The sequence below is a fragment of the Anneissia japonica genome, unplaced genomic scaffold (assembly GCF_011630105.1).
Source record: "Anneissia japonica isolate Jap-2015-1 unplaced genomic scaffold, ASM1163010v1 scaffold287719_len1884721_cov185, whole genome shotgun sequence".
Taxonomy (NCBI): Eukaryota; Metazoa; Echinodermata; class Crinoidea; order Comatulida; family Comatulidae; genus Anneissia; species Anneissia japonica.
In genome coordinates this window covers 1,646,241-1,661,608 of record NW_022715822.1, presented here as the reverse complement: position 1 = coordinate 1,661,608, position 15,368 = coordinate 1,646,241, and the positions used below count along the sequence as shown (strand labels likewise).

Sequence of the window (15,368 nt, the reverse complement as noted above, 5' to 3'; positions counted from 1 at the left end):
TAAAATTGTGGGCATTTTAATAGAAAGTGCTCTATATTTTCAACAGAGTTACAGTTACATAATTTGCAAAAACCTGTGCACTTATCAGACCATGTACTTTTCCTACCTTCTAAAGCTAAACAATTAGACCTTGCTTTAAACTTAAGGCTGATTCCTTTGAAGTCAGTTTTATCATATAGATATGTCTCAAAGAAAGGTTTGTTTTTATATCTGAGATATTCATTTAAAGTTGATTTCTTACAAGCTCTTTCAAACCATTCATTATCAAGGCGGTGATTGCCTTCCATGGCCTATAACACTTCCAATTCTGTGAAGTAAGAACTGAACTCAAGGACAATGAATATTGAGATCAGATGAAGCCTGCCTACAGCAGCCAGATGCTGATACCATCAGTACTTCATTGCCCATTTGACCAAACGAATGGTCTGAGATCTGAAACCCCTTCGATCTGAGTTTATAGACAGTAAGTGCAAATGTTTGACATGTTTTGATAGTTTATTGCCAATCATCAGTAAAGAGTTTGATAATTTTCATCTTTCTTGAGTAGTTTGGTGTACAAATATATACACATCAATTCAAGTTGATAAATTCACAGCGGCTGTTGTCCGCAGCGGGAAGAGGTTTTATCAAGTGGGATATTATACTGTATATCATAGCGTCCATCTAAGTTTGATAAACGAAAATTAAGACTCTCATCATATGTCCTTCAGGAAAAAAGGAAAAAACGTGCTTAAAAACGTGGTTCCTAAAGTAAGTAATTCAAACTTTTTAGGCCTATATACATTCCCAATCGATGCCTAAACTGTAAAAATAAGATATGTCAACTATCTCAAGCATATTCATTTGTATTCACTAGGTAACGATTTTCTTTCCGTACGAAACATTTTGCATGGAACTCAACTCGTACCTGGTTGGTACCCACGGTACCAACCATGTAAATGTGAGGGCGCTAAACAATGACAACAAAATTTAGCATGCGACTGTGCGACTGCAGTCTGTTCGCCGCTTGTTTGCCTTAGTACAGGTAGTAGCGTGTTCCAGACTTGTTTGATAATCATTCAAGAATATAACATTTTTTTTTGTAAGTAGCAAATGTACTTTTACTAAGATATTAACACCTTTTGAATGAATGAATTCCCATGACTGTTTGTTTAGAATACAACCACAAAGACGGCAGGCAGTTGCTTGTATCTTGTACAAACTCGAGAGATTAGAAGTAGGTCAACTCGGCCACAAGTCAACTCGACCACAAATCAACTCGGCCACAAAAAGTTCGGCTACAGTCAACTCGGCCACAAGTCATTTATAATTAAAATGAAATGTAAATATTACTCAGTTTTTGCATCCTTTTTCTTGAAATGAAGTACCGTACTCGCGCGAATAAGCACCCCGTTTTTTACATCTCCCTGTTTGAATAAGCGCCCCTCTCGAATAAGAGCCGTGAAAACGTGAAAATTTCCTTAAGCGCCTCGTTTGAATAAGCGCCCCCTAATACTTTCATAAGATTTTCTTTTTAGCAAGTCAATAATCCAATCAATTCTGGGACTGTGGTTGTTGTCATGATTTGAGCTGCAGAGTGGAAACACATTCTTCTTAGGTCAATATAAAAAATGAGGATATTTCTCTGGGACTGATGAGAGCTCCGATCCCTGGACAGACAGTATATTTCCAACTTTACTCATTTTACATACCGTATTTGTCTATGCCTAGTCCTACTCCTCTTTTTCTGTTTTCCAACCTTTAGCACATTCTCATCTGAGTTTTCAAGAAAAAATACAATGTTCCTGCCATCCTGCTAATCTCAATCGGCCGATGGCCAACAAGCTAACCACCACTAATTGCATCTGCTATTACGCTGTTATGTAAATATTCACGAATTCTTGTCATGAGCCATGTTCTCTGGACGATTATCTTTTCCGCCGAGTACGGTACACAGTATATTTTAGTAAAATTCTGATCATCGTCGTGAGATAGTTGTATTCATTTCTTAACACTGTAAGTACTCTTAGGGGTGTGTTTCTACTGATAAACACAAAATAATTGATTTTTTTAAACCGTTTTTTTAATGAGTTCCAGACAGCCTGCTGGCGTTGCAACAGCATTTTTTATTTTTCGAAAATCGGTTTTCGTGACAGAAATTATGTCACCATTTTGTTTATACAACACGTCGTTTTCCTAACTGTATAGGATAGTATTTTTCTCATTCCTGTCATGATGACGAGAAGTAAGATACGATGTGGGGCGAGAAGGCAAATGTTTTCGGCTGTGCTCATCGGCACAATTATAAACGAACGACCAAACGTGGACAACGGTAGGCCCAAAAGAGCGGAGATGCCTAGGCCCAATATCCCCCCCCCCCACAAAATAATTACAAAACGAATTCGAAAAAGCGATTTTTAATCGATTATTTCTTTCCAGTAGAAACAGGCCCTACAGTAATTCAACAGAGAAAACCCGCCACAATACAGAATGGAATAAAATCTTACAATAATGTAACATTAACAATTTAAGCAATCTTGAATAATTAAGAAAAACACATACCGGTATATTACTGTTTAATTTTTTTTTACGTTAAAACACTGACATAAAATATGAGTACATACTGTAGACCTAATCATAAAAAATTGAAATAGAAAAACCACATTATGATTTTTTAAAAGTTAAAAATTTATTTTGAATCCGACTAAAATCAAATGAATGCACGATGGTGTGCATTTCGATACTATTTTCTTTAGAACCACGCCCAAGAATTAGGCCAACATTAAAATTAGGTGGGGCGCATAGCATCTAGTAGGCCTTCAATTATCCACAATAGGGACAATTGGTATTGTTGATAATACTAATTAGTGATAATAATGATATTGAAGGTGATAATAGCAATAATAACAGCAATAATAAATTAAAGATGTTTATTTTTATAATAATAGTAATACTAATTAGTAATAATAATGATGATACTTATAAGACTAGGCCTACTTAGTAATAATAGGGTAATAATATCGATAATAAAGGTGACAACAACAATAATAATAATAATAATAGACGGATTTATGTAGCGCAAATAAACAAGGTCTCTATGTGCTACAACAATAATATTAATAATAATATGAGAAAAATACCAATAAAACACCAATAACAATATTTTATAAATTACTATTATTAAAATAATAATACTAAGACTAATATATAATAATAATAATAATAATAATAATAATAATAATATGAATAAAAAAATTGAGAATTATTTTTTATTTATCAGCAAAAATTTAAACATTACATAATGTTAATGCTAAGACTAATAATTAATATTAAAACTAACGGTAATAAAAACAACAATAATAATAACAACAATAACAGCAATAATAATAACAATAAGTACAGTAATACTTAAAGAATTAGTATTTTATACTTGATGAATTACTCCTTCAAAGTGTAGTAGTAGTAGTACAAGTAAATGTTTGTTAGGCTTATTCCTGTAATATTGTAGGCGATGTTTTGTTGGATAACTAACTAAAGTGTTCATACATGGTGATTTTAATTTAGTATGGCCATTCTGTGGCAAAACACCATAACTTGAAAAAATAATTGTTAAAAATGAAGCACATTATTGTAGTTTATATAGGCAAAGTTAGGTCATTGGTTTATGAAACTAATCTTTAACAGTCTTGTAGGCTACAATCGTTCATGCTTTATTATACAGTAGGTCAACAAAAAAGAAACTGAAAATACTCGGCCGTCCCGAGGCAAAACAACGTAACGGGGTCATTCCTCGTCAAATCAACCAGATTTCAAAAAAAGCTCCAGTATGACCCTCTCAGATTTTGATGAAACTCCATAAAAATGATCCACTATGTGAAAAACCAACACTTAAAAAAAATTAGTGTTATAGGTTTTGTAGTTTCTGAGATATTGACTCCTCAAAAAAGGGGCGTGGCCCTTCAAGATGCGCAAACACAATTTCCTCCAACTTTGGAAGCATATAACTCTGGATTGGTAATAGCTATGAAGGTCAAACTTGGTATTCTAACTTATATTCCACCATATTACACAAATATGGCATCAGATTAACTGTTATCCCTTCTTTTTTTAAGTTATCTGCACTCAAAATAGCCACTTTGTTTAACGACACAATTTTTTGTGATTTTCAGTGTCACCCTGTGTCCATGAGTGAGTGTATACATCTTAAATTACAGATATATTATCTATGGGTAGTTGTCTCACAAGCAAGCACAGGCTGATCAAATTCAAATGTATTAAAATGGAATGGCATCCATTCAAAGTTGGGGCCAGGCCTAAAAAAGTGAAAAAAGCCTATGTGGACAGTTACAATCTTTTCTTAAATTTACACCAGTTAATCAGATATATTAGATCTACTTATACACCAAATTTCAGCTTTGGTACTCAGCTCCTTCATGGTTAGATACTATATTGAAAACTACACATATTTTAACATAATTTAACATATTGTAATTATCGCTAATAACTTTGCAATAAACAAACAGTTGTAATTAAAATTTCACATATAACCACAATGTCTACAGATATACAATCCTGCAAAATTTCAAAAGGGTACGACAATTTATTGCAAAATTTCGAACCTGCAAACTTGAACTATATTTTTCTCCAAAAGTGAAAATTTCAAGTGCTTCATTTTTAACAATTATTTTTTAACAGGTATAGACAAAAAGAAATAACTATGATTAAATAATATCATTAAATTTATCACAAAAAATAATTTGGTGGAAAAACATACGCAATACTAAATACATCTTGCATTATTGACATAAATGTATTTCGATACGAGTTTGCCAAAAGTCATGTGTACGAGATCACCATTCGTGTGTACAGTATGAGTTTGCTTAAATTTGTGTCCGAGTTGCCATGGGTACATGTTGGCATGTGTACGAGTTAGCTACTATTACCTTCATTGGGTCACAGGCTCACTGTCAATGTAAGGCTTGAGCGAGGAATATACTGTATACTGTAAAATTTGGCTTAGCAATCGGTCCACACATTTTGGAAAACAAGGTGCCGAAAATTAGGTTTTTTGTAATCTTAATACAGTAACCAATGCAGTAATTACAATTCTGCGCACATATTTTTCTAGCAATTTTCCACATAACAAATGAGCTAGTTTTTGGTATCATCCCAAAATTAAAATACTTCACAGTATGGTCACATGCAATTTCCCTGTGAAGCTACATTTACACTAGACACAATTACGACACAACAACATGATACAAATGGGCGCAATGTTGAAGAATACAAACTACGCAATGATATGTCATCGTGTCGTTAGCGTGTCTAGTGTGAATCTAGCTTAAGAACGTTTTTTTCTGGTCATTGGATACAAAATCCTGGGTAATGTTGCCTCGCATAAAAGTGTGCAGTGTTCTCCATAGTGCAGATATCAGGAAAGAATTCTATTCCAAAAGAATCCAAACCATTATACTGTACATTCACCATTGCCAGGTCAAGTGTGACCGGTTGTTTTTATAAATAACAGTAGCCTAGGCTATTAAACGATCTCTCCCATTTTTTAGTGTGTATTACAACTGTCTCTAAGGTCAGAGAAAGCAAAGTGAAATTGTCAGACGACCCCCCCCCCCTTTCTTCCTGCATGTACTGTATATGTTTTAGAGTCATTTAAGCAAACGAGATTAAACACATCTTTTTTAGTAACTGTAGCACAGGTATCAATAGTATTGGTATCAATTATGAAGTTTACAAAATACAATAAAGTATTTTTTATACTTTTTAGGTTAAAGGAGTTTCTAAAATTATAGAAAGATTTGCTAAATTTAATATTTAGATGCAACTACATTTACTGGCAGGAAATCTGAGCTTCAAGTGTAATATGCACACATAGGAAACATGCAAAATGTATGCTTAACTTTCAATGTTGTTAATCACATCGGCTTTGAATTGGATTGCATGTAGAAGAAGTATCACAGCTTTACAGCATCTACATTGCCGTTGTTGCTTCATTAGACCAGCAGCGTATACAGATCACCACATAACGAAACACGTGCAACATGGTAATCTTTTAAACGGAACGTATACATCGCATAACCAATTCATCCTACCAGTAGTGAAAAAAACTGGCTCTTTCGATTACTTGATTTCTGATATTAGCAGCCGAATAAACAGCATTGAAATGGCGAGTACAAGGTACTCTGTCGACTATGCCAAGCTCGGGACGTCAAAGTGCAAGAGGTGTAAGCAGGGCATCGAGAAGAAGAGCCCACGAATTGCAAAGCTCGTCCCGAACCCCTTTAGCGATGATGGTTCTGATATGAAGCAGTATCATCATATTAATTGCATTTTTGAGTCGTTTCTAAAAGCACGTGCAAATACAAAAAAGATAGAATCAACGTCAGATCTAGAAGGGTTTCTGGATTTGGAGGATCAAGAAAAGGATATAATCAAGCAGCATATTAAAGGTGAGAACATTTTTGTAAAGCCTTGTGCAGACCATATCAATTTGTTTGGTCCACTTAACTGCAAATGCGCCGCCGTGAAAATCATCCTATCTCTTAACACTCTGCCTGCCAAACATGACGATCTCCGGTGTTTGGAACGCAACGCTTGACCACCAAACACGGAGATCTCTGTGTTTCACATTTTTTATGGAATCCAATAGATGGGTTAATTACCAAACAATTTGAACACTATATTTTGTCTGGACCATAAGCATTTTACTATTTGTTTGTTTACAATTAGCGTAGAGCGGTATTGATTTACTTTCATGAAATTGTGATTATCTCAGCTTCGTTGTGCGAAATTGCGTAAATCTCCAAAAGTGAGTCATTTTCATTTTACTGTTACGGGTCACAGATTTTGATTAGAATAAAGTATTTGGTACCATTGTAAAGCTAAAATGTTTGTAGTTCTTGTAGTATTCACTACATGTGAATCTGATCACATACGCACTTTCAACAAGCTTCGGAAGAGTGTTAAAATTTGCTGAAAAGTCTGGCAGTGGCTTATACTATTTTTTCAAACCTTTGGCGGTCAGAGTGTTAACCATCGCTTCTACAAAAACATTGACTGTTTTTACTACAAAAACAGTAGCTAACTAGAGGTCAGATAAATTAGTTGGAAACGTTTTATAGAAGGCTATAAATATAGCTATTGGAAACATTCTTCTAAAGGCATTCAAGAAGAGAAACTGCCAAGGCTCACAGCCGGCCCAGGGAATTGGAATGTTCCATTTTCTAAACTGAAGTAAATATGGTACCTGCTGTATCACAGACTAGTTAAAATTCATTAAACTAATATGCTTTATAGCGGACATACCTTATTTCTACAGTGTAATATGCATAGATTGGGAATGTATTTTTGATAATGTTCACTAATGATTGATCGTTACAAAAAGTGCACTTTTACAGTATATACCCTTTTTTGATAATGAAATCGTCTAAACAATGCGTTGTGCAGCGCGCCCAATCTGTTCATTTTTGCCTTTTTTACATGCGCGCAGTATTAAAATGTTTTCTTACGTGGTCAAAACAGCCCAAACAAATTGATATGTATCAAAATTTTTTGACAAAAAAACTGTTATATGCCCATATAGTAGTCATGATGTGCCTATATGTGAGGTCTCGCCACAAAATGAGTCTCATGGTTAGAAATTCAAAAATTGAATTTATATTATATTTGGGTAGGTCACAGTATAAGCTTTCATTTGGTCTTTGAATGGCTTCCCTACTATAAGTAAATCCAGAGATGTGAGCATTTAAAGTTTAGGTGTATAAGACCACGTTTTGAGAAAATCAGCCTCAAAGATAAACTAACCTGTACAAATAATATTACTAGAATTACAGAATATGTGCAGAGAACACTGTTTTGGCAAGAAAATTCACTCACAAAGCATACAATCATAAAGTATCAAGTTATTCAAAACATTAAAATCAAAATTTTGTAAAAATGTTGACTTTGGCCTGTTTTGGTGAATATCTCAATATGACTTGCGTCTCATTTCGTGGTGAGACCTCACATATATGGTCATGATGTGCCTATATATGGTCATGATGTGCCTATATATGGTCATGATGTGATGTCATCATGACCATATTTAGGCGTTTCACATGCTTTTGTCACATAAGATTTTAGTCTGGACTGAGCTTTTAGTACTGTAGTGATTTTATAAAATTGTTATTGTGTTGACTTTCATTTTTAGGGAGATTGGATTGGATTTTTTTATAACTGGGCCCCAAGGCATCTTGGTGGTTCATCGCACGCACAGTGGCTACCACCAGCTTAGCCAACTGAATTAGCTGTTTAGAATTATTAATAATGATGATGTTTGTGGATTGATTGTATTGAGGATAATAGAGAAGATGGTGTTACAGTAATTTACACTGAATTGGGGGTCACGACTTAAAGTTCAAAGAACTTACTGTGATCTCCATCCATCCTTAGCAATTGTGTTGTAAATTGTTTTTATTATGTTTTATGAGTGGAGAAGAATAATAAATGAAAAACCAATGGTGGTTGGGTAGTTGAAGATGAGTTTAAGTCCTGTCAAGACCATATTTTACTTGACAAAAACATTTCATATATCCAAATTTGGTCATGTTGACATCATCATCATGACTATTATAATACAGAAGTTGTCAAGCACAAATTAATCTCTCACTACAATCATGTTGCGGTCATCTAATCTAAACCCCTCCGTTATCAACTACAGAGACATTATTGACTAATGAAATATTGATGGTAATGATAACAATAACTTTATAAATTCTTAGATAAAAAAAATTTATTCTTTGTCTATTTATCCTCTATAGAATTGTGTGTGAAACTTAGTGCAAAATCGCCTGGTAAGAAAAAGGTTGTTCAATCGAAGTTGACATCTGATATGAAAGTAGTTTCACCGACTAAGAACCCAGTCGTCAAGGGCACAGGTATGGACTTCCAATAACTTGCAGTAAAATAATTTTATCAGTTTCAGTACTGCATGCCCAAAAAAAGAAGTTGACAGTAATTTTGATACTATTCATTCTGGAGTATGGATTAGATAACCCACTAAAATCCTAAGACTTGTTTCCTGTGGGGTCCTTCTGGTGGTGAATTGGGCAGTACATCAGGAGACAGTCAGTGCGATGGGGGATTGCCCAGAAAGTAAAGTTTGTTTCCCTCTCCCACCTACTGTTTAAACCTTACAGAGCCAAGAAAAAATATTGAAGTACAATGTTTAAGAATTCCCTTATAATACTGTATCAACTCTATCCCACAACTCCCCCCTCAATTTCTTTTAGTTCTCCCTTCCCTTCAGCCTCTACGTTGGTCTCCTCGCCATTCCAATATTCCTATGTACTGAGATACGTGTAAGACTGATATTGTGATTAATAATTTTTTTTAATTGCTTCACTGAGCATTTTTTATACCAATTGCTAGCCTAGAGTAGGCCTAGCCAAGAATGTACGACGACCTTAGGATTATTTTGTTGGATAAAACTTTTAACATTTTGATAGAGATTTAAGATTTCTTGTCATGCCCACTCCTCAGGTGGAGGTGGTCCATCATCATCTGTTGGTGCTCCTCCTTCATCACCAAGTGGTTCTGGTTCCGGATCATCTAATCTCTACGGCTCCGGAGGTAAGAACCACCCAGATAACTCATTTCGAGAATACCGCAAGTTGTGTGCCAAAATTGCTGATGAGTCAAGTTATCTCGGAAAAACTAAACTTGTCTCCAATTATCTGAAGAATGGTTCAACTGGAGGTATGTGTTGTTAAAATGTATTATTAGAAAATAGTGGAGTTTTTTTAATATTCTGTAGAAATGGATTTCAGTTAACGTACTGTCAATTACCAATACAGTAAGCTCCACTTCAGTGCAACGTTTATTCTAGAGCAGCACTTATTACAAATTATAGGAGTATAATCTTCTGTATTTTTGAGTGCGTATTAAAACATTTCAAAAAGATTAGAATGAAACAAACTCCTGAATTTGTCCTCATTCAACATGAAATCGGAAATTTGGGCTGGGACCTTCATCAGCCGCATTGCAGCACTACCTGACATTTAACGTATACATACGGATACAAACGTACTCCTTATCTCGCTTAACTCTCAATAAGAGGGTATTTCGTGGAGCTCAGCGATCAGACTCCAATTATAGTTCTCGGCCAACCACTCGGCACCACCATAAGCCTTCATTTAAATTTTCCTTAAATTCTTGCTTCCTAAAACTGTGTAACATTACTCTTTCTCATAACTTTGTTTATATTATTTCAGTAGCCTCCCCAAAGGAGCTAACCTCCAGGGATGCTATTGTTTTTACCTATGTACTTCTTCAACTTGTCGTTGTTGTTGCCGTCATTGGTCATTTGATTGTTACCATGATAACTAAAGTTTGGACTTACCAAACATTATTTATCATGGTAACGACCATTTGTCATTTGATTGTTACCATGATAATTTAAAAGTTTGGTAAGTCCAATCAGGTTAAACTTGGCAGAATGCAAAATAGTAATAGAAAGCGGAGCCTATTGTATTTGGTACGTGTATTAATATGCTAATTGCTCATTTGCAAAAATAATATTTCACTAATCAAGTAATTTAGGCTACCACTTTAACTAAATTTTGGTAAGTCTCATTGGTTTCAAATTTGGCAGAATGCAAGATGGTAATAAGAAGACAGAGCCTTCTGTTTTTGGTATGTGTGTTAATATGCTAATTGCTCATTTGCAAAATTAATATTTCACTAATCAAGTAATTTAGGCTAGTTACCACGATAACTAAATTTTGGTAAGTCCAATTTGTTTCAAACTTGGCAGAATGCAAGATGGTAATAACAAGACAGAGCCTTCTGTTTATAGTATGTGTGTTAATTATGCTAATTGCTCATTTGCAAAATTAATATTTCACTAATCAAGTAATTTTGGCTAGTTACCACGACAATTAAATTTTGGTAAGTCTCATTGGTTTCAAATTTACATAATGCAAGATGGTAATAAGAAGACGCAGCCTATTGGTTTTTGTACATGTGTGGATATGCTAACTAATCAGGTAATTTAGGCTAGAACGATAACTAAAGTTCGGTAAGTCCTATTGGTTTCAAGATTGGCAGAATGCAAGATGGTAATAACAGTATAATTAATATTAGTATTTAGCGTAAATATACTATCATAATTCCCCCAAAAATTCTGATTAAGGTGAAATTGTATGTAGTGGTCGCCATCACTGTAGTAAATGCAAAATGGTAAAAGACAGAGCCTTCTGCTTTTAGTATGTGTGTTAATTATGCTAATTGCTCATTTGTAAAATTAATATTTCACTGATCAAGTAATTTTATCTAGTTACCACGACAACTAAATTTTGGTAAGTCTCATTGGTTTCAAATTTGCATAATGCAAGATGGTAATAAGAAGACGCAGCCTATTGGTTTTTGTACATGTGTGGATATGCTAACTAATCAGGTAATTTAGGCTAGAACGATAACTAAAGTTTGGTAAGTCCTATTGGTTTCAAGCTTGGCAGAATGCAAGATGGTAATAACAGTATAATTAATATTAGTATTTAGCGTAAATTTACTATCATAATTCCCCCAAAAATTCTGATTAAGGTGAAATTGTATGTAGTGGTCGCCATCACTGTAGTAAATGCAAAATGGTAAAAGACAGAGCCTTCTGCTTTTAGTATGTGTGTTAATTATGCTAATTGCTCATTTGTAAAATTAATATTTCACTGATCAAGTAATTTTGTCTAGTTACCACGACAACTAAATTTTGGTAAGTCTCATTGGTTTCAAATTTGCATAATGCAAGATGGTAATAAGAAGACGCAGCCTATTGGTTTTTGTACATGTGTGGATATGCTAACTAATCAGGTAATTTAGGCTAGAACGATAACTAAAGTTTGGTAAGTCCTATTGGTTTCAAGCTTGGCAGAATGCAAGATGGTAATAACAGTATAATTAATATTAGTATTTAGCGTAAATATACTATCATAATTCCCCCAAATATTCTGATTAAGGTGAAATTGTATGTAGTGGTCGCCGTCACTGTAGTAAATGCAAGATTTATGATGATCCATTCCTTAGTTTTTGTGTAATCATGCTAACAGACAGATTTACCCACGCAAAAGGGGTGAATTCACTGTAACCTCCTATCTTACATAAATGGTTTGTCGTGGAATAAAGGACACATGTGGCTTCAGTAAAACCAGGTCTTTTAAAACCTCTTTCTTTGTCTTTCCTGGGAGTATTCCTAGTCATTCTTGGAGTATTCCTAGCCTTGCATGGACATTCAATGGAGAACAAATACTGTCTCTTATACACATCTAGATGTGTATAAGAGACAGGTAGTTACCACGATAACTAAATTTTGGTAAGTCTCATTGGTTTCAAATTTGCACAATGCAAGATGGTAATAAGAAGAGGCAGCCTATTGGTTTCTGTACATGTGTGAATATGCTACTAATCAGGTAATTTAGGCTACAACGATAACTAAAGTTTGGTAAGTCCTATTAGTTTCAAGCTTGGCAGAATGCAAGATGGTAATAACAGTATAATTAATATTAGTATTTAGCGTAAATTTACTATCATAAGTCCCCCAAAAATTCTGATTAAGGTGAAATTGTATGTAGTGGTCGCCGTCACTGTAGTAAATGCAAGGTGGTAAAAGACAGAGCCTTCTGTTTTTAGTACGTGTGTTAATATGCTAATTGTCATTTGCAAAATTAATATTTCACTAATCAAGTAATTTTGGCTGCAGTAGTTACCACGATAACTAAATTTTGGTAAGTCCTATTGGTTTCAAATTTGCACAATGCAAGATGGTAATAAAAAGAGGCAGCCTATTGGTTTCTGTACATGTGTGAATATGCTACTAATCAGGTAATTTAGGCTAGAACGATAACTATAGTTTGGTAAGTCCTATTGGTTTCAGGCTTGGCAGAATGCAAGATGGTAATAACAACAGTATAATTAATATTAGTATTTAGCGTAAATTTACTATAATAATTCCCCCAAAAATTCTGATTAAGTTGAAATTGTATGTAGTGGTCGCCGTCACTGTAGTAAATGCAAGATGGTAAAAGACAGAGCCTTCTGTTTTTAGTATGTTTGGTAATTATGCTAATTGCTCATTTATAAAATTAATATTTCACTGATCAAGTAATTTTGGCTACAGTAGTTACCACGATAACTAAATTTTGGTAAGTCTCATTGGTTTCAAATTTGCACAATGCGAGATGGTAATAAGAAGACCCAGCCTATTGGTCTTTGTACATGTGTGAATATGCTACTAATCAGGTAATTTAGGCTAGAACGATAACTAAAGTTCGGTAAGTCCTATTGGTTTCAAGCTTGGCAGAATGCAAGATGGTAATAACAGTATAAATAATATTAGTATTTAGCATAAATTTACTATCATAATTTCCCCAAAAATTCTGATTTAGGTGAAATTGTATGTAGTGGTCGCCGTCACTGTAGTAAATGCGAGATGGTAAAAGACAGAGCCTTCTGTTTTTAGTATGTGTGTTAATATGCTAATTGCTCATTTGCAAAATTAATATTTCACTAATCAGGTAATTTTGGCTACAGTAGTTACCACGATAACTAAATTTTGGTAAGTCTCATTGGTTTCAAATTTGCACAATGCAAGATGGTAATAAGAAGAGGCAGCCTATTGGTTTCTGTACATCTGTGAATATGCTACTAATCAGGTAATTTAGGCTAGAACGATAACTAAAGTTTGGTAAGTCCTATTGGTTTCAAGCTTGGCAGAATGCAAGATGGTAATAACAGTTTAATTAATATTAGTATTTAGCGTAAATTTACTATCATAATTCCCCCAAAAATTCTGATTTAGGTGAAATTGTATGTAGTGGTTGCTGTCACTGTAGTAAGTTATTTGTTACCACGATAATTTAAGTTTGGGTAAGTCTGATTTTTTTTAAACTCCAACTTATCAATTCTCAGAGAAAAGTCACACAGTGAGGAGGCTATGCTTTTATTGTGCAGCGTAAAAGGGGCATTTCTAATTATTATTGTTGTTATTATATTTATCATCATTATTGATTGTTAGTTATTGTAATAACTCTAAATAAGTGTTGTTGACACCTCTTTGCAGATGGCTTTCAGGGCAATACGTATATTCTGTTGAAGCTGCTGTTGCCAGGCGTGGTCAAGCGGGTGTACCATATCAACAGTAAACAGATAGCTAAGCTCTTTAGTCAGGTATTATAATGATAAAGTTAGTACATTCCACCCACATCATAATACAAAAATTCTGAGCTTTTAATTTTCTATGGTACGAGAAAATCAGCTGATGCAATAAAAAAAATATGAATAAGTTCACACATATGTAAAATTCTTTGACTTATTATTCAAGAATAGTTTTTCAAAATCTTAAAAAATGTTTATCTGCAAATAGTCTCTAAAGTCCTGTCCAGACTAACAAATTTTAATTGACAAAAACATGTGACATGCCTAAATATGGTCATAATGACATCACATCATGACCATATATAGGTGCATCATGGCTGTATATGAGTATCAAACAGTTTTGATATCTTGGACAGATTTTTTCAATTAAATTTCAAAATATTGCAAATTTGAATCATTCAGATTTTAGGAACAAATCTTGAAGAAATGGTGGAAGATCTCGACCTGGGCGATCCATCAGAGACAGTTCGCAAATTTTTCGTGCAGAGCCCATGTGTCACTCCAGCAACCAAGAGTCTACTGACGTTGCAAGATGTTGATGAAACACTTGATGAAATGTCAAAACTGACTCGTGAGTTGGATCAGCAGAGGGAGCTCACAAAAATGACAAACCGCTGTACTGCCAACGATCTCAAAATGTTCATACGCTTAGTCATGCATGACATTCGCATTAACGCTGGAGCAAAGCACATGTAAGTGACACAAAAAACTTCATTGCTCTTACATACATAAAAATATACAATGAATACTGAACAATGTGCAGGCCATGATGAACGAATCTGTTATTTTCCGCCTTGCAACTGAATACCAAACCATGCATTTCTGCACTTAATACCTGACTTGCGAGAAATTTCTACATCCTTCGGTCCTGGGCTCCAACCTCTACCTATACCCAAGTCTGTCTAGATCCCATTTGATGAGATTTTTCCAGGAAGTATATGATGAGAGATTTCATTATTTTCTTTTATGCTCGGGGTTAAAAATTGAATTTCTGTGACCTTGTCCTTTAACCTTTTCTTCCTAAAAGCTAATCATCTATTTCTTAGATTATTATGTACCAATCCACTAAATTTTATGATGATCCATTCCTTAGTTTTTGTGTAATCATGCTAACAGACAGATTTACCCACGCAAAAGGGGTGAATTCACTGTAACCTCCTATCTTACATAAATGGTTTGTCGTGGAATAA

At 34.4% G+C, this 15,368-nt stretch overlaps 1 protein-coding gene across 5 annotated transcripts in view; it reads left to right on the top strand.

The window, feature by feature from the left end:
• Nucleotides 1-957: 957 nt before the first annotated feature.
• Nucleotides 958-15,368, top strand: part of LOC117109394 (DNA ligase 3-like) — a 28,557-nt gene continuing 14,146 nt past the window's right edge. The window contains exons 1-6 of one of the 5 annotated variants that reach the window (XM_033251719.1): nucleotides 958-1,081; nucleotides 5,762-6,443; nucleotides 8,793-8,909; nucleotides 9,514-9,729; nucleotides 14,084-14,190; nucleotides 14,581-14,870. In XM_033251719.1, coding sequence (XP_033107610.1) covers nucleotides 5,900-6,443; nucleotides 8,793-8,909; nucleotides 9,514-9,729; nucleotides 14,084-14,190; nucleotides 14,581-14,870 — 1,274 coding nt within the window. In that variant the 5' untranslated portion in view covers nucleotides 958-1,081; nucleotides 5,762-5,899. The remainder of the gene's footprint in view (nucleotides 1,082-5,761; nucleotides 6,444-8,792; nucleotides 8,910-9,513; nucleotides 9,730-14,083; nucleotides 14,191-14,580; nucleotides 14,871-15,368) is intronic. The other 4 variants (XM_033251721.1, XM_033251723.1, XM_033251722.1 and 1 more) reach the window with 4 other exon arrangements.